The sequence below is a fragment of the Barbatula barbatula genome (genome assembly GCF_947034865.1).
Source record: "Barbatula barbatula genome assembly, chromosome: 1".
NCBI classification, from domain to species: domain Eukaryota; kingdom Metazoa; phylum Chordata; class Actinopteri; order Cypriniformes; family Nemacheilidae; genus Barbatula; species Barbatula barbatula.
In genome coordinates, this window is record NC_136766.1 from 18,976,804 (window position 1) to 18,996,141 (window position 19,338).

The 19,338-nt window shown below is 39.4% G+C and overlaps 1 protein-coding gene across 2 annotated transcripts; it reads left to right on the plus strand.

The window, feature by feature from the left end:
* Nucleotides 1-473: 473 nt before the first annotated feature.
* On the plus strand, nt 474-18,211 carry pkp3b (plakophilin 3b). 2 transcript variants are annotated; one of them, XM_079461103.1, is made up of 14 exons: nt 474-614; nt 1,417-1,576; nt 6,009-6,097; nt 6,727-7,364; nt 8,412-8,535; nt 9,661-9,865; nt 11,166-11,340; nt 11,669-11,786; nt 11,916-12,080; nt 12,159-12,338; nt 12,639-12,792; nt 13,258-13,453; nt 14,331-14,418; nt 17,238-18,204. In XM_079461103.1, exons 1-14 carry the CDS (start codon nt 591-593, stop codon nt 17,277-17,279), a joined length of 2,358 nt encoding a protein of 785 aa, XP_079317229.1. In that variant the 5' UTR covers nt 474-590; the 3' UTR covers nt 17,280-18,204. The 2 variants fall into 2 exon arrangements, with proteins under 2 accessions (XP_079317229.1, XP_079317228.1); XM_079461102.1 differs by lacking the exon at nt 474-614 and having other exon boundaries at nt 1,171-1,576; nt 17,238-18,211.
* The last annotated feature ends 1,127 nt before the right edge of the window (nt 18,212-19,338 follow it).

A 19,338-nucleotide genomic window follows, 5' to 3' on the forward strand; every position in this document is an offset into this window, starting at 1 on the left:
GGTCGCTGTACAATATCTCGCAACACTAAAACTGAAAGTGATTTGCTGGAGTGCTGGAATGGGTGTGGTATACTGAACGATGGGGGCTTCCCTTTGTTTCAAACAAAAGCTTTGAGCCACTCATTTCAAACAGAAAGTGGATAATGCAATCACAGTGATGATTCATGTCAGAATTCACGAGGCAGTAATCTTCCCTTATACACATAAAATAATAACATCCAGTCAAACTAAACTGAATAGAGCTGCTATCTCATTAAACATGTGTAACAGCAGCTTGAAATCCTCACTTTCACTTCTCTTCCCCAACTTCTCTGCTCTTGTTTTAGCCAAGCAACCGCATATATTTTATGAAAAACCTTTATGAGTATCATGTATAATATTCTTTTATGATTAAATCCCTGGGAGGAGGGGCATGCAAGGTCAGAATTTGGGTGTGTGATTCTTTTTATATGACTCCTATGTAGTGCGTGCTTGACTCGTTCACAGGAGAAGAAAGAAATGTGGACTGAAAGAAGGATATTGTAATACGGTGTTCCCTGAAACTAACGGAAAGGAACTGAGGGGGGAAGACGCTGGGAACCTAAAGAACAATGAAAGGAAAGAGTTCTGGATTGGTAAGTCCATGATGGATTTAAGTGATGGAAAACATTGAGTGATACTGTTTTGTTTTTCATTTACAATTGTGTTTATTCGAAAATGTGTTGTGCTTAAATCACAAATATATAGACTTTAAAAGTAGGCCTATTTTGTCAGCTCTGCATTCCTACTATTTTACCAAACAAAAACCTGGAGAATGCATGAAACATTCTCAAACATTCTCAATATTTGTATACTTTATATTACTTGGACATCACTAAGTATTTCAGTTTATTTTCGCATTTATAAGTCGCATCAATAAAACCCATTTTTAAACAGAAAAGACGAAATGACTTGTGTAGCCTACTATTGTACTTTTTGTAGCCTATAGTAGCCTATTAGATGAGTCAAACAAAGCTGACGCTGTTTCACACAAATGCAATCGGTAAAGTGTAGTTGACATAATCTCCACATCTTTACCGTCACTTGTGTAGCACAGCAGTGCATAAATATCTCAGTGCTGAGAGCATTGTGAACGAGGAGGCCCCGCCCCGTCTACACACTCTCTGTATCTGTACTTCACACACCGCCTGCGCAGACCTGCACACACACAGACCAAGTGCACGAATCGCTGTTCATATGACCTCCGCTACGTGAGATTTACTTTCAGGTGCTATTCGGAATAGATTCAGAAAAATACCATTACCGGACGGTTTTCGGGGGCATTCGGACACTTTATTAAATATCTAGTTTGGATTATACGACTTTCGGAGCGACTTTGGTGACTTAATCATGAGTGTTGTAGGGGCCACTGAGGGCATGTTCTTCTCTGCCTTACAGCCCAGAACATCGGTCACTACATACGCGGTCCCGTCCGATGACCAGCTAGCGAGAGACCGACTGTCTAAAGTGAAGCGCGTCCAGCAGCAGGTCCAGCAGCGCATGGCGGAGAAAGCCGCATCATCGTCCCGACAGAGCGCTTCTCACGTTACCTCAACAGGTGAGCAATAACCCACGGCTCTCTTTTGGGTCCCGTAATACAACATACAGACGATCTTATCTGGGTTTTTAGACAGACAGATTAATTCACATTAACGCATTCAACGAATGACAAATCCCTTTTAGGCTACTTGTAACTATTTTATAATGAAGTTTAGTTCATTAGGACTAGTTACTATTTTATAATACAATAGTTAATTAATCCTAATAAATAAGCTAATTCTTTTGTTTTTAATATGAAGAAAAACACCAATCTGTTATAGGAACTGGGTAGAATGCTCTGTCGAGTCTGTGTGACACTCAATCGTTTTGCATCATGCAAATATTTGCTTGGTCTTATTGTGTTAGGGCTGCTCGATTATGTCAAAAATCTAAATCACGATAATTTTTGAGACTTTTTCCTCATCATAAAGTTAGCTCAACTCCATCTTGCTAATGCTCTACAAAACGATTCAAGCAGGGCCGGATTGGGACTCATTTTCAGCCCTGGAGTTTCATGCCTTAGACCGGCCCACTTTAGTTTACGACTGACTATATTAAAATAATGATAATTAAAACCTAAGTCTGCAATAGCGCACTGTTCTCTACAGCCTTGAATTCATTGTCATTCAGTGAAAATACAGTAGCCTAAGTTTTGCTTCACAGTGAAGATTTATGAGAACAGTAAATAGCCGGACAGTATCAGAATCTATTTTCTTTAAGAATTAGTGTTCATAAATATCCAAACATTGAAATAAGGAAAAAAATATAAATTACAAAAGATTAAAATAAAATGTATTGCACTGTCTAATGACACTATAATTTATTTTAATGAAACGTCTGTTTTACAACTTCAAATATTTTTTACAAATATGAGAACATTAATTAAATAATAAAACTATTTGACTGTTATCTGACTTTTTTTCACAATGATTTCTAATGATTGTTTCATCTCTTTTTCCTCTGCATAAGTGTAGCTTCAAGGAAACATGGACAACCCTAAAACATTAATTAACGCGGGCTTCGAACCGACGTCTGTCCGAATGTGGGACGGGTGCTCTAGCAATGAGCTACCTTGCACCTATTGAAACATGTGAATTGTTTGCATACAACTTTGTTTTGCACGGCCGCTAGCGTCTTGCAATGCTCCTATTCCTAAATACCTTAACGTTAGCTTACCGGCCGTCTCCTCGTCTTCATTTGTTTTGAGAAAAAATGTGGTCGGCTTAGAACATTTGGCCGCGTCCGTTTCCAGAGCTTTCTTGCTTTTTATTCTGGACTTTTCAGCGCCGCCTTTGCGCTTTCTGTCATCCATTTTTATTTCTGACGGTTTTTTATTTTGAGCAACTTGCAGTGGCGCTGTCGGGGGCGGGGCCAGGGAGTCAAAAGATAATCACGTCATCATTAACCTGCAGGCTGCGCTCTGAGTTGGGCTGCGAAAAAATATGAAATAAAAAAGAGTGGGGCTGCGATAAAATAATAAATAAAAAGATTAGGGCTGCTGTGAGTGAAGGCAACCTAGGGAAAGCCACATTTCAACCGTGCCATGACAATACCGGCCCTCGCGGCCAAAAAAACTGACCGGCCCACCGGGAATTCTCCCGGTGCTCCCGATTAGCCAATCCGGGGCTGGATTCAAGTCAGGCACAGTTTAAAACATCACACATTAACAGAATATGTAGAAGAAGGAGTATTTAGCATATGCTGTTGGTCGTATCATATTTCAAGATGAAGGATAAACATCCCACGGGCAGGTCAGTAAGGCCAGTTCAGTTCAGGTTCTTTATTTATTTTGTATTTTTCAATTTTTCTTATTATTCAATTTGTGATGATAAATTTCATTTGTCCAAAGTGCACATGCTTCTCTAAAATAATAAATCACACTAGTGGTGTCGACCGCGACATTAATAACTACGATTATTGATAGGATAAAATTGCACCAAGAACCACTTTATGTTTAATTTAATGTGTTTCAGTTTACCTCGTAATAATATTGTTATTGTGAATTCCTTTGGCCGTGATAATAATGTCGTGAAAATCTGAAATTGTGACAGATCTAAATAACACATAAAGTATGGATTATACCGTATAGTTCAAACTGAGCTCTGCATCAAAGTCTGAGTAACATACTGGCAATTGCATTGCTGACCAGTAGCATTTAATCTAGCAACATGTATATCTTTTGTGAGACCTATTAGGGAAAGAATGCTAGGCATTCAAACTCTGACCCTATTCACAACAACTCACTTGAAAGCTTCTATCCAAAATATGTTAGGGAACAATTTAGGATGTGAACTTATATAAAAAATTGAGACCCAGCTGCTGTCCTTGAATGTTTTTCTGAATCAATTTCTTTATTATGTATCATATAAAGAATGGTGTATAATAATAACCTAATGGACTGCCACTTTACATACATTAGAATATCAACATCATAAAAACATTGAAAGTAATGTTTATGTATTTTATTGTGATTTCTCTTCGTTTTTGTTGTCCTCTTACACGTGAGCTCAGTTTGACCTGTTATTTGATTTGCAGCAAATGTGTCCGTAGGACAGTTCTATTTTATCCTCAATAGGAGGACGTGTTGTACATTTCTGAAGAGAATAAACCCGATAAAGTTAAAAGGAAGGTGTATTTTTGTACAGCTGCTTCTTTGGAACACAAAACATGTGGCTCACACTTCGCTATTTATTTGTCATCTGGATTAAAGCTCTGTTTCTCAGTGTGTAGCCAAGTTTTCTGGGAATCATCAGATGCACAGGGCATGAGTTTAAAACATTCTCAGAGGCATTCTCTTTATTTATTCAGCATGTGCAATAAAAAGCTCTCACTTTATTAGTATCAGCAGTAGCAGGTTAAGCATGTCATTATACTGCTTTAGATTCTTTTAGAATTATTTTTAGAAGTTTAGAATGAGAAACAAAAGTAAATTTTAGTCCTACTGTCACTTGCTTTAACTCTAAACATTTGGTATGTGAAATGCCTGAAGACCTTTATATCTACCAAAAAAACATGTTTCCGTTTTAGAGGTAATATTCTGCTGAATAATCATTTTGACCACTGCTATAGTTAAGTACTCCTTGGCTCTTCCGGCTGACATTTAACATAGAAAACCTGTTGACACTTAAAAGGATCTTGATTAACTTTAATTTAGTAAAACCTGTAATATTCCATGTTGTGGAACAGAATTTAATTTATAACTTGAGTGGGAAAATGTTTTATAATAAATCTGCTTTAAGAGGAGGGTATTATCTCATGGTTTTTAGATATTACCTCAGTGATGCCACATTCTACTAAGCATTTACTCTTAAATTAGCTTTCAGAGACCAATTAAAATATAAAGATACATAGTTGATACTTTAGCCACCACAGTATTTTCCTTCTTTGGTTGAAAAGCATTCAGGAGATCTGAAAAAATCTATATGTTTTCATCATGTATTGAGAAATTTCCCTTCTCAGCGTTATAGATATATAGGAAAAGGAATAGTTGACCTCATCTGTCTTTCTTGTGTTTCTCAAAACAGACTTCATTTTGATTCCTCTTACCACAGTTATGTGCTTGTCTCTGTGTTTGGGTGAAAAGCTGGGTTGCTTTGGTTTGTTGTATTTGAAAACAGACTATTTTAGTGTTCTACTGCTGTGTGGTTTTCTTTTATCCTGGGATTAAACACTGCATTTTTTCATCTTTGACCAGAAAGTAAGGTTTCAGAGCAAAGTTGTTCATAAGAAAGAAGGAAACAAATAAAGAGAGGTAGGGATGAAGAGGAAAAGACAAAGGACCACCCTATGATGTCATCCTCCTTTCCTCTTGTTTCATTCTGTTATAGTGTGATCACTATAGCAGACTTCCCCTCTCCACCAGCTTCCTCTAAGAATGTTTTGGAGACTTTGACCTAATGTATGGTCCCATACCAATTTGTTGTGGACTACTGATAAGGACTGTGGTAGCGGAGTAGGAAGCCAAGCAGTGATAGAAACCTGATCTCTCAAAATTCGATGAAGCACCCAGTCAAAGCTGAATGCCAAACATGGATCAGGTGACACCCTGGGTCATGTGTTAATGCAGGCCAATGTAATGCTTTGGAAATAACCCTATCAAAATGAAAGCCACCTGGGGAGGAATTCTTTGGTGGCTATTCTTTCTTGGTTCAGTTTATCTAAAAACAGACAAAAAGTGTTTAAAGGTATAGTTTACCCAAAAATAACAATTATGTCATCGTTTACTCACCCTCTTGTCATGTCAAACCTTAATGACTTATTTCTTTTATTAAGACATTTTAAAAAATGTCCCATTCACTTTCATTGTTTTTTGTGTCTGTACAATAGAAGTGAATGGGGGCCAGTGCGGTTCAAACAAGTATAGCACTGACATATTTGACAGTAAAACATCACTCATACAGAGATCAAATTAGGTGAAACTTAGTATTTTATAATGCAGTTGTTTTTTTCAGAATTGAATGGCTCGTCCACCACAAGATACCAAACAGGCCCTGGATTCAGTTCCAAGTCTCTTGTCTACAATGGTAACAGAACAATAGCAGTAAGTGAGACTATATATTCAACACATTTCCAGTCCCTGAGTTCTTCATTTGCAGAATCTTGACAAAGTTATTCAAACAATGTTATTCAAAGTGTTTTAGTCTTAGCTTTAGCTTTACAATAGGAAATAACATTTCCATTCAGTTTTCAAATGTTGCTGTTTAGTACAGAGATAAAATTGGATAAGTTGCCAGATTATGCCTACATTCATACATGCCTATATTTGCTGATATTCAGGATACAACATTCACCTATGAACAGTTATTTGTTAGATTATAAAATCCACAATCCCCTGATAACTGCGCTCTGTGTGGCTGCACCCGTTACACACAATGATGTGATATTTTGCATTCTCATGTGAAAGCTCTGTTTAGAAGGTGATCTAGCAAGCTGTGGAATTGAGATCAGGCCCAATGTGCTGAGTTCAGGGGCTGATCTGAAACATTCCTTATCCACCACTTCATGAGTCAAATGGTGTGTTAGACGCCCTGTTATCCCTCAGTGTGATAGCAGTGAGACAGACTATCCTGGAAAAGCAATGTTCAATCTCAAAACATGGTTTATTGCATGATATTAATATTCTTAGGCATATTTTCAGTTTTTCATTTCTCGTTTATCCTCTGTACTTAGACCCCCAGGACGTCTCAGCACACAGAGGGATTTTCATCTCGCTCTGCGGTAGAAATGGGAACTCGGCACAGAGTCAGTCTCGGTACCCCCATTCCGGCAGTAGTGGGTCGCCCGTACATGTCACATGATGATGCCCATCTTAGTGGCTCTTACACCAATCAGATGCACAATGAATCAAGAACAATGAATCGGACTGAGCATGAGGCAGCATTAAGGGGTGGCCATACAATGCACCGGCAGTCATCACCTGTATCCAACTGGATGCAGTCCTACGGCCACAGCCCTTCACCAAGTGTTGTGCACAGGCAACAACACCTAAGCGACACCTTGGCACAGGATGGTTCTAGTAGAGGACGGAGGGAGTCCGAGTTTGCTCATCAGTATTCATTTAAAGGCCCCTCCCACCGCACCATCAGCCGCATAAATAATCGACAGGGGCAACAGCAACAGCAGCAGAGGATGAGTGGCAGCTCCATGCAATGGCAACAGATGTCCACAGGGGGCAGCACTATGATGGGTGCCGGGCATTACCAGGGCACCATAAAGAGAGCAGGGTCTGTGCATAGTATGAAGAGTGTGGGACGTGGCGTGGATGTGTGTGATGGATTTGAAGATGGAATGACTGATGGTCTAGGCGGGTAAGAGAAACAAATTGATTGCACAATAACTTACAGTTTACACTCCAAACACTCTAGAAAATGCTGTGTTGTTTTCAACCCATAGTTAAAGGGATAGTTCAGGTAAAGGGACAACCCTCAGGTTGTTCCAAATCTATATAAATGTCTTTGTCCTGATGAGCACAGAGAAAGATATTTGAAAGAATGCTTGCAACCAAACAGTACTTGGCCATCATTGACAACCAGTTCTGAGTTCTTTGGAACCCAAAAGAAGATATTTTGAAGAATGTATGAAAGCAAACAGTTCTGGGGCTCTTGACTACCATTGTAATTTTTTCAACTATGGCAGTACATTTTGGAACTGTTTGGTTATAAGCATTCTTCCAAATATCTTCCACTGTGTTCATCAGATCAAAGAAATGTATACAGATTTGGAACAACTTGAGAGTGAGTAAATGATGACAGAATTTTCATTTTTGGGTGAACTGTCCCTTTAAGTCAAAAAGAGACAAACCCAAACTTTGGTTTGTATATTGAACTGGATTGTTTTTGCCCAAAAAGCTCAGTTTAAACTGTTTTAATTAAATATAGACCATTTAAAGGGATACTCTTCTAAACACAAAGTAAGATATTTGGAAGAATGTCAGTAACCGAGCAGATCTTGTCCCCCATTTACTGCCATAGTAGGGAAAATAAATACTATGGGAGTCAATGGGGATCTGCTCAGTTACTGACATTCTTCCAAATACCTTATTTTGTGTTTAGCAGAACAAAGAAATGTATACAGGTTTGGAACAATCTGAGGGTGAGAAAATAATAACAGAATTAAAAAAAATTTGTGTAAACTATCATTTTGACCCATCGTTAAGGTTTGTTGCTTTTGACCCAAATATTGGTTGAAAACAACCAATCATTTAGCAATTAAAAACAATATACCAGGTATACCATTAATAAGGATTCATACAAGTTTTACTTGTACTAATATTATAAACAAAACAAGCTTTTGATATATTATTTTATGAAAATAGTTTTTTCTGAACTTTTTTACTTTTGTGTGTGTGCGAACAGAATCAATAATCTGGACATGACCACAGCAATCAACTATATCTCTTCCAACGATGTTGCCATGCATATGTTGGGAGCAGCGTACATACAGCATCAGTGTTACCACAGCAACGAAGCCAAAGTCATGGTAAAAAAACACTACATTTGCTCAACAACCTTATTAACATTTGCCGTGTTAGTATCATATTAACACTTTAAGTCAGGGCCTTTGTGCACAGTTTTAATGTAACTACTTATTTTGTGTGTTACCGCACGCACACACACAGCGTTTGCATGCCTTTGTTATGCTTTTATTTGGAATTTTCTTAATTATGAATAGCTTACAGTAGGAATTAAAAACAACTTGACAATGACAGGAAAGTTTGGTCATGAAAACACAATTTCACAGTTTTACATTTTGTCTTTAAGACATTTCCTACTGTTTGAGACCAGCTATAGGCCTAAGGAGAGGCAAAGAGGTCCAGCAGACCTGCTGTGTTGAGCAGCCTTCAGCACTCTGTTTGAACAGGATTAGAGAACGTAAACACAGGATGTGTTCTTCCTTTCAAAAACAGTGCATCCGGAGCGAATAGAATGCAGGAGTCTACAGACGGTTTTAAATGTTGAACTATATCATTTCACATGTAATTTCTATAAAATGCAACCCTACTGAAGTTTTGAAATGGTGACCATGTATGTCTGTATGTGTGAATCCATTGCCCAACGATTAAAAAAATAACTTTGTTTATGTATCTGTTGAGTAAACAAATAGATCAAAATGGCCTCCACTGGATATACTAGTTATACAAAATAGTTTTGAATGATTAAGAGTAACTATTTAAAGTAGACTTTACAAAACAGAGATTTAAAAAAAACCCTACTGGCTGCTTATATTATCATAAAATATACTAGCCTAATTTACGTCTCGTGGTCAGACTCAAGGCTAAACTACTTTTTCTTCACTATTGTTATACGGTATATTCAGGCCAGCTGGAGAGAAAGGCTTTCTTCTGCCCTTAATCTTTGTCCTGGGCCCTCAAGGGGTAGAACATTCTGCCTGAGAGCACATCACTGAAAACAAAGACAGACGTCTGAACAGGTTGCCATGTTGGGCTTCTTTAAGAAAGCAGTGAGTGCTTTACACTTCTCTGAGAAGTGTCAAGCACAGAAATTGGATTTTCGAGATATGGAATTAAAGTGATTAAAACTAACCGATGAAAAAAATATTTTGAGCTTTTTAAAAATTATTCTCTCTGTTTTTATTATTTCGCAGGTACGCAGTCTGAAGGGAATCCCTGCATTAGTGCAGCTGTTTAGCAGTGAGAACCAAGAGGTGCAGCGCTACGCCACAGGAGCTACACGCAACCTCATATACGAGAACATGGACAACAAGACTGCACTTATCGAAACTGGTGGAATAAGCAAACTCATTGGTGCTTTAAAAGAACTGGATGATGAACTACGCAAAAATATCACAGGTGTGCTTGTATAAATAGTGGACATTCATGGTGAAGTACTCTGAACATTGTATTACCCCAATAAAGGAATATAGACTTTAATACGAATACACAGAATATAACTCACACATTCGCTAGAATTACAGAGTTATTTAAGTACAGTAGTGAATATTGTAAATTGTACATGTAGTCTTTTGTCAGTCGTCACGTCGATAACAAAATACAAAACAGTATATCAGTGGAGGGAGTGGAGGCACCAGTTTGGAGTAAGATTTGTCAATGTGAACAGGTGTAGTTGAACAGAGCACAGAGTGCACAGAGAGAAACTGAACAAAAAGGATAGTCTGAAAGTAACTGGAGTCACTCCAAACCTCAGATATGTACAGCGGGAAGTTGGACTCCCAGAGGTCTTTGTGCTTTGTGAGCTCTACTATCATTCTCCACCCCCTCACACAGACACTCACTCACATTCACTCAGTAAACAATCCTTGACATTCTCTGGTGCTCCACATTGGGTTGCCAGGTCTACTGACATTTTATGACTTGATCTATGGCACGCTAAAAAACCCCACAACACTAGAGGCTTAGTTCTTTGTAACTTCCCCCAGTAGCCATTAAAGAGATCTTAGACAATGAATAGAATAGTCACCCTCCAAAAAAAACCTCACTAGATTGTATCACGTGTACTAGAAATATGTTTAGTAGCAAATCGTTTTTTTGGAGTAAATGAATGATATTACTCCCTAAATTGGATTTCAAAATAGTGAAAATAAACATCCAAGCTTTGTTCAAAATTATTTGGTCTTAAAAGAGCCAGAAGTTGCCACACAAAACAGTTTCATACATTTCTGTGCAGAACAAACTATAGCAGGTGTTCTGCTTCTGTTTTGCTTGTTACCTAGACACAGGGTTACTAAGGCTTTGTTCAGGGATCCAGCATGATTTTAAGTACTGTCTGACCCAAAAACTTGTTGGAGTCTGGAAAGTAGAAACACATGACATGTTTTTAAATCAGATTATTCAAAATGTCTTGTGAAAAAGTGAATTTTGAGTGCGTTTTGAACTCAGGTATTTTGTCGTTGAGAATTTGATACATATACAACAAATTCACTAACTATACATAAGATTTCCCCATATAGCCAACTTATAGCATATAGATGGTTTTAAAGCAACATCATAAAAATAAGTTAACGTGGTCTCAGGTATGTCTGTCTAGTGAAACCGTCTATAGCATTCGCCATACAGTTGAACGCAAATAAGTGCAAATTCAAATGCAGCTTATGCATGAATTGGTACATTTCCAGTTTTCACTTCTTTGTAGGAATTTTGTGGAACCTGTCTTCTAAAGACAGTCTGAAGGAAAGATTGGCAAGAGAGAGCTTGTCTGAGCTGACAGAGCGAGTGCTGGTGCCTCTATCTGGAGGTGGAGATGCTGGGGTCATTCAGCAGAGCATGTCTGAGACTGATATATTCTACAACACCACAGGTTGTCTCAGGTACAGCTGCTCATAAACCCTACCTAAATGCCTCTGCACTGCCGTTCACACTCTGTTGGTCTAAATACAACTAGTAATACCCATGAAGGTTTATTAATATTTAAACTCACATACACATGCATTCAATCACATATAGCTGGTTAGTTTATAGTTTTTATAATTTGCAAGTTAACAAACAACAGCAGATGAAGAGTATATGCCTATTGTTTTCTTAGAGACAAAGGATTTATAGAGACAAAGATTAATGCGCTATAAAAATGGAAACACACAAACGTGCAGACAAAAGCCTATTGATATGTTAACTACACCCATTTTTATGTTTTACAAGGAACCTGAGCTCAGTGAATGAAAGAACCAGGCAACAGATGCGTGAAACTCGTGGGCTGATCGACTCCATGGTTGGATACATAAAAAACTCTCTGGATGAGGGAAAAGTAGAGGACAAGGTCAGAAATCTGAATCTTTCCCACAATTGTTATAAAACAACATTTTCTAAGCCAAGAACAGTTGCCGTTTCAGTGCCATAATCAAAATTAATTTCTAAAACCATCTGAATCGCCTATCTGTTCCCCTAGGGTGTGGAGAACTGCATATGTGTTCTGCGCAATCTCTCCTACCAGCTGTATACTGAGATCCCTGCGTCGGTTCAGATGCGTTTGGAAGGATCCTCACGAGCACAGGGCACAAGCCACAGTGACCCCATAGGCTGCTTCACCCCACAAAGCAAGAAGGCAAAAGATGTTAGTACTCTCTGATTTCAATATATAAGCATAACTTTTCCAAGCGTCCTGTCTAAAGCTCATGATGTGTCTCTGCAGAAGATTCAAGATCTGTCCACCTTCTCTGAAGTTGCACGAGTGCCTAAAGGAGCAGAGTGGTTGTGGCACCCTCAGATAGTCGGTTTGTACAACCGCATCCTGCAGATCTGTGAGACAAACACATGCACGCGTGAGGGTGCTGCGGGAGCCCTGCAAAACATCACTGCCGGGGAATTCAGAGTGAGATGTTTAAAACACACCCAATCAAACCAGCTCCACAGGGAGCGCAGATAGATTCCGTCTATTCAATCAATTATATTGGATTTATGTTGTCACTCATGTGATTTATCATTTGCAGCGTGTGCTTGATTAGTTTACTGTACTTTCTGTTATGATCTCATGTTTCCACTTCTTTGTTTTCACTGTTTTCCTACGTCTAAAGCAAGCTTTATAATTAATCGCGCTCCATCCTTACTACTCGTTTTGCTCGTCTTCGTACTCGTTCCTTTGCTCGCTCATTTCTTTTGTTCTCTCTCCCAGTGGGCCTCAATTTTGAGTCGAGTGGCACTGGAACAGGAGCGGATGTTGCCTGTGATTCTCGACCAACTACGAACACCCACCGACACTGAACTCCGCTCTGTCATGGGTCTTCTGAGAAACCTCTCCCGACACTGCAAAAACAAAGCTGATATGGGTTAGTCAGTCAACTCTCAACTCTTTGTCTCTAATTTTAGTTTTCAATGTGTAAGATTTCCCAGCCAAGAATTCAGCATTCTGCCAAAAAAGTGTCCTAAACATATTTATTGCTCAAGCAGATGACTTGCAAAACCCATTTAGTGGGTATATTTCATTCTTTCTGCCTCCCCACTGAACCCTGTTCCATCCCATAATAGTACAGGTCAGATTTTTGACACATTGTTTGGCTCCTACACATTCTTTAACTTTATCGCACATTCAGACTTCAGATGTTCCCATCAGACACTTTTTTGTATTGGTCTCAATATAATATATAGCATATATCCCCACCCCCCTTGAGTTCAGCCGTCTGCTCCAAAAGTAATCCACCCCACTGAACCAAAGCCACAGGAGACACTGCACGTATCTCACTCTTCCTGTTTGTCTAACTCCAGCTATGTTTCTCATTGCTTTTTATCCTTAGCCACTAAAGTGGTGAATATTCTGGTGACCAAACTCCCAAGTGACGGATATCAGAAAGAGCCTTCTAGTGACGTGGTGGTGAATATCTGTGGAGTTCTCAATAATCTTGTTACAGGAAGTTCTGTAGCTGCAAGAGATATCGCTTTCTTTGATGGACTGCCCAAGCTGGTTGGCATTAAGACATCTCATGACAACAGGTATAGAATTACCATAATGTTTCTCAGAAAATATTTAGTTATATCACATTTTCCACTAGTGGCTGGTATAACCCAAATAATGGAAAATGCCCCTCTGTGACTGTAATGATATATATTTAATACACCTAAGCGTTACACTTTATGTTAGTCCACTTTAGACAATAATACTAACTATCAGTAACTTTGCAAATAATTCCCATTAGAGTATTGGCATTGTTAGGGTTAGGAGAAGTCGTTATAAAGTTGCAAAGTTATAGAATGTATTTTGGGGAACCATCAAAGTGTTAGCAGATGTTAAATGGACAGTTCACCTTCAAAATGAAACTTCTTTCCTAATTTACTCTCTTTTCATTCCAAACCAGTATGATTTTCTTTCTTCCGTAGAACACAATATTTTGAAGAATTTTGTTAACAATTGGTCCCCATTGTGTGGACATATTGTATTTTGTGTTCCATAGAAGTAAGAGTAATTTCTTAAAATCATCCTGCTATTGAGTAATTGGGAAACATTGAAAGTAATATTTTTATTCTTGAAATTTCAACTATTGGTTTTGTTGTAATCAGATATTTTTGTATGGGTATAGTGGTTTTAGTTAAAATCCTATACTTGTTAACCACTGAATTGATTTTTTTTATAGTTGTCTCTCTGTTGTTATAATATAAACACATTGGACTTAGCCTCGAAAAGCCTAATCTTTGAAGAAAATGGTTTCACACAAATATGACCATGAAAGACTGATGTATAATGCACCTCACATCTTATGCCAGTACTGTTGAAATATAGCCTACCTGCTGTTTCATTATTAAGCAGTTTAATTGAGAGCACAATGTCCCAGCAATGCTTCTCATGTTTCTATCTTCTGTTTTTTTTTCTCAGTCCCGGGAAACTAAAGGCAGCCAGAGCTGCTTCCACAGTTTTGTGCAACATGTTTCAGTACAGCAAACTCCACAGAGACTACAAACAGGTGAGTGTCTGTGTCTAGCCCAGTTAAAAGCACAAATCAATTAACACAGTAGCAAGTATTCTTAAGACAAAGACCTTTTCTGTGTTATCTGATATTCACTCATGTAATTGGATCCCTTATTGTGTACAGACTTTGCACTTAAGGCTATTTTCTGTGTGTGTGTGTACAGTATACAGCATATAGAGAGAATGTGTACTTTCTTACTAAGTGTCAGCTTGCAAGGCCAATGGTCATCTGTTTATTTTAGTGCATAAATGTGGGCGGATACAATGTGGGAATAGTACAAATAATAGTACGAATAGGGGAATAGTTGTTCCCAATCAATACTTCACTCGTACTGCGTAGCAGGACGCTATGGGAAAACAAAATTTTCTCAGATGACCGAAGCTTTTAATAACGCAGTGAATACTGCATGGCCATTGGTGAGTGCAAATTAAGCTTTGAGCCAATATCTGCGAAGCTGCACGGACCTATGGCGATGGCGCCTGCCAAAAAGGGTGTGGGTTATGGTTATATAAGCAGACACATTGTCGTAGGGCCCTAGATCTCGTCTCCTTCAGCAACGACTTCTAGCTCGCCACCTCGGACTGATAGCTTCGCCGTCGGAAAAGCAATGCAGTGGACCGGACCTCTCTGCTCATAGACTTCGCTGGCCTCAGCAGTGCTGGTTCCTTTTCCCTTCCGCCATCCGTCAAGTTTCAAATACCGCGTTGTCCCTGTCACTCATGGGGGGTACTCCTACATGCCTCTGCCGGGCCTGATGAGTGCGTCTCATACCTGGGACCTTCCCGCGCTCGGGGAAGTGTGGGCTAATGCCTTTTTGGCGTGGCTCGCCTTCCCCACAGAGAAACATTTTGCCGGTTCAGTTCTCCCAGCCTGACCAGCGTCCATTGGCGGCCACCAATGACATGGTCTCATTTGTTGAAAACTAATTTGAGGAGGACGACAACATGTCGTTAGCTGCTTTAGACATGGAGGAGCTGTCAGGCTCAGTATCCGACCCTGCCCTTCTGCCGTCTGTAAAGCACAGTGAACCCACACCGGGTGTGGAGTCCAAGCTGTGGAGGAACTGGGTTGGAACGCAGCTGTGGAGGAACCCAGAGGAACCCTCTCGCAGCCGCCTGGACTAATGGTTCCTGCCCGGGCACCGCTTGGCCCCTTGTCAGCGGACTTCACCGTTCTTCCCTGAAGTTCATGATGAACTCACCAGGTCATGGCCCGCCCCCTACTCGGCCCAGGGAATGGACGAGTCCGGAACTGACCTCGCACACTTCAGAGAGCTGCGGACCCCGAGCTGAACCTGCTCTGTCCAGTCAGAGCGCTTAAGATTTACATTGAGCATTCCGCCCCCTTTAGGTGTCGCCTCTTCCTGGGCGTGGTCTAGTGGAGTCTCCATAGCGGATATTTGTGTGGCGGCCTGCTGGGTTCTACAGTCTGGACGTTCTAGCCTTACAGACCCGGGTCCTTTCTGTTTAAGACTAGACTACTGGACTGCGGTTGCTACCAGCCGCACCGGTATTAACTTGGCTTTTCCGCCTTCTGCAGGGCTTCCCTGCTTCATACCCTATCTACTGGTGTTTTTCGTTTCACTTGTTGCATGGTGGGATTATACTGGTTACCCATAGCGTCCTGCTATGCAGTACGAGTGAAGTATCGATAGGGAACGTACTCGGTTACTAACGTAAAGTCGGTTCCCTGAGATACGGGAACGAGTACTTGGTTCCTAGCAGTGTTTAAGTCAAGTCAAGTCAGCTTTATTTATATAGCACTTTTTACAATTTTCATTGTTACAAAGCAGCTGTACAAGAAAACATTGACTATAAGTAAAACATAAAAGGTTATGGAAGTCAAAACACAGGTCAAATATCAGACACACAATAAATTCCTATATGCAGTGTTTATTAAATAAGACTATCAAATTCTAGTTTACAAGCTGCATATGGTCGTCGCTTCAGTCGAAGTAACCTAGGATTCTACGGTGATGTGTCTGCTTGAATAGCCATAAGTTCCACCCTTTTCAAAGCTGTAGTTCCGTGCAGCTTCGCTGCCATTGGTTCAAAGTTTTACTTTGCACTCACCAATGCCCGTGCGGTATTCAATGCATTATTAAAAGCTTCAGTCATCTGAGTTTTCCCATAGCGTCATCCGAGGCAGTACTCGTTCCCGTATCTCAGGGAACCGAGGTTACTTTAGTAACCGAGTACGTCTAAGGTGTTGTTACTGGAGGTTGTTCTAATGCCCATCAATATGCTTTTCTATGTGTGTGATATCTGCTCTCCCAGTCAGTTAGACAGCATAGCTAGACAAATATTTACCTAAAGCCCATAACTGATTACCAGACATTACCCTGTTCAAGCATACATGATGTTCCCTTTACTTATCTGAGTTTATATTAGTAACGATTTTAAAATTTCATGTCTCATTAAAGTTTTTGTATAGTTACTAAAAGTTACATTTTATTTAGTGCTGATAATTGCTAATTTTAAACAAGAAACAATATATCTTAAAAATTATTTTAAACTTTTTTTAAAACCAAAAATAGGGTAGCCAGACTTATGGCTTCATTTTATTGAACAATCCCTATAAAGTATGAATATGTGTGTTTCTGATGCTCCGTGGCCCAAATGGACTTCAGTCAGACAGGTGATCTGTGTGTCATGTGCACAAATTTTACCATCCTTATCAAACCATACACAACCTTATCAAAGCTGATATGTAACAAAAGCGCATTATTGTTTGGGATTGCTACTGAGATTTACCATGACAAGGGGTAGGTTGGAGTCATAACGTTTTAATAATTTATTTTGTTTTAATTACAGAAAGGATACGCAAAACGAGATTTCATTGATGCAACCATCTAATCTTATCTGTGTATACGACTCAATACTAAAATCCTCGAGATGGCAGTAGACATCTGTGGGATTTTACCACCAAAGTCACAACTGGAAAAAGGAACAGACTCTATTGAAGCATTGAGGATAGTGTACTCCAGAGTTTTTACTCTATAAATTGGAAAGCTGACAACACCCCTAAGTATTACGACATGCCAGAGACGTAGAGGAATGCTTGCAGAGGATTGAGCCTGGATGGCCCACATGTGGGTCTTGGTTGAGTTTACTATATAACTCAAACTAAAGTGGAGTCGGTTTGGGAGAAGACAACGAATAGGCACAAAATATTAACTCCTGTGAGTCTTATTGCATATTGCAATACACACCAATTCTCCATTCACGCCATTTTTACATTGTTGTAGATGAAAATGGATGCACGGTTTTAATAGGAAACATTTTCAGTAATAAACTTTGCCTAGAGAAGCACTAAACTAAAACATTGCAGTTGCTTACAATTACAGAGACAAATTTGCTGCTTTATCAATATTTGCTTTCATGTAACACCGCTGCAGGCTTTACAGTTATTAGCATTGGAGTGTGAAAGAGCTGGGAAGTGACATTAATTTACATCTGAAAAAATCTTTGTAGCTGAATTTGTAGCTGAATATCATGTTAAAGCATTACGTAGCGAAGCACAAATATAACGCTCACTGCCTTAACAAATAAATATAAAAGACATTTGCATTGTAATTCAATTCATGAGCATTGTAAACCAAATTAATTCTCTGCTTTGTTGTGTGTCAGTTGTAAAGAATGCATTAAACTAATCACTACAAATCATTTTTATCATTCTTAAAAGCTTGTTGTGTTGTCTGTCAAATGGTCTTCTTTTCTGAACTATCATTCACATTTACTCCTCTTTCTGTCTGCATTAAAAATACGAGGTGTTCTCTGTACCACTCAGTATCTTCTAAAGACTCTCCTGATCACTGAATCCCTTTATGGATTTGGTTGTATTCTTTGGTGTATAAAATGTGAACAGTAACGTTTAACTTCTCCAGATCTTGACCTGACACAAAACACTGACAAGAACTGTCTGGTGGAAGCGCAACTTTTTGCCTCATTTTTGTGAGCTTCTGGAGGCTATTGGCTGATAGGTTGGAATGCATTAGAGGTCAGTGAATGATTGTTGTGGGTTGGCCTTAAGTTGAGTGTGTGGGAGTAACATCCTGTGAGTTTGATCGAAAACAGCTCTCACTTTAAGATAAGGAGAAAATTGTAAAAATGCTGACAAAGTAGTCTGGCATAATTCTTTTCTCTCATGCATTCACACAGGAGTTGTAAAAAAAGAGTGGGTGGACAGAAATTTTCACAAACTTTCTCACACAGTCACACAGTCAAGGCATAAACTGAATATTCACACCGCTAATGTCTCATCTGCAAGCTTGGTTTGTGTGGTATAAGCCAAGTATGTTTGGAAGAACGGCCATGCACCCACTGAAATATGCACATGTGAATTTACTCGTTCTGCAAGACATTATTTATATCAAAAGAGTGCACCTTGTTCACTTATACAAGAAATACTGCTTCAATCTTACAAAATAAAAAGGTAATTCATCTTAAATAAAAAAAGCTAAGCATAAGCATCTGCTAAGCATAAAAAAACAGTTCATTGTCCAAAGGTAAATCAAGCATCGCGTTAGTTCAGGCAGGTCACGTCAGTTTAGATTGATCCAGTTGACAGTCAGCTGTTCCGACCTGCACCAATCCTAATCCGACACACACCACAGCGCAGCATTTAAATTCCCATTCATTCCGCATCACAGCCTGGCAGTAACTACAGTTTCTCCCACCCTCCATCCCCAACTTCACCTCATTTACAAATCAAATCTGTGCTTCAGTGATTACGCGTTCGTGTATCACATGTATGTATTTCATGGTTCTGTTCGATACTCAGGGGGGTTTCGACTCTCGGATCTCCCCGCCCCGTCCAGGAATTCGTGCCGGACGAGCGCACGGAGTCTGCCCAGAACAGAACCATAACCCCAACACCAAATATATCAACCTCTAGAAGTTACTTTGTATTTTA

Excerpts from the sequence above, each read along its gene's own strand:
- pkp3b (XM_079461102.1), top strand. The coding sequence starts at position 1,369 with ATGAGTGTTGTAGGGGCCACTGAGGGCATGTTCTTCTCTGCCTTACAG. Across the intron at positions 6,098-6,726 it reads ATGGTAACAGAACAATAGCA|ACCCCCAGGACGTCTCAGCA; the intron begins GTAAGTGAGACT and ends CTCTGTACTTAG. Across the intron at positions 12,081-12,158 it reads AAAGCAAGAAGGCAAAAGAT|AAGATTCAAGATCTGTCCAC; the intron begins GTTAGTACTCTC and ends GTGTCTCTGCAG.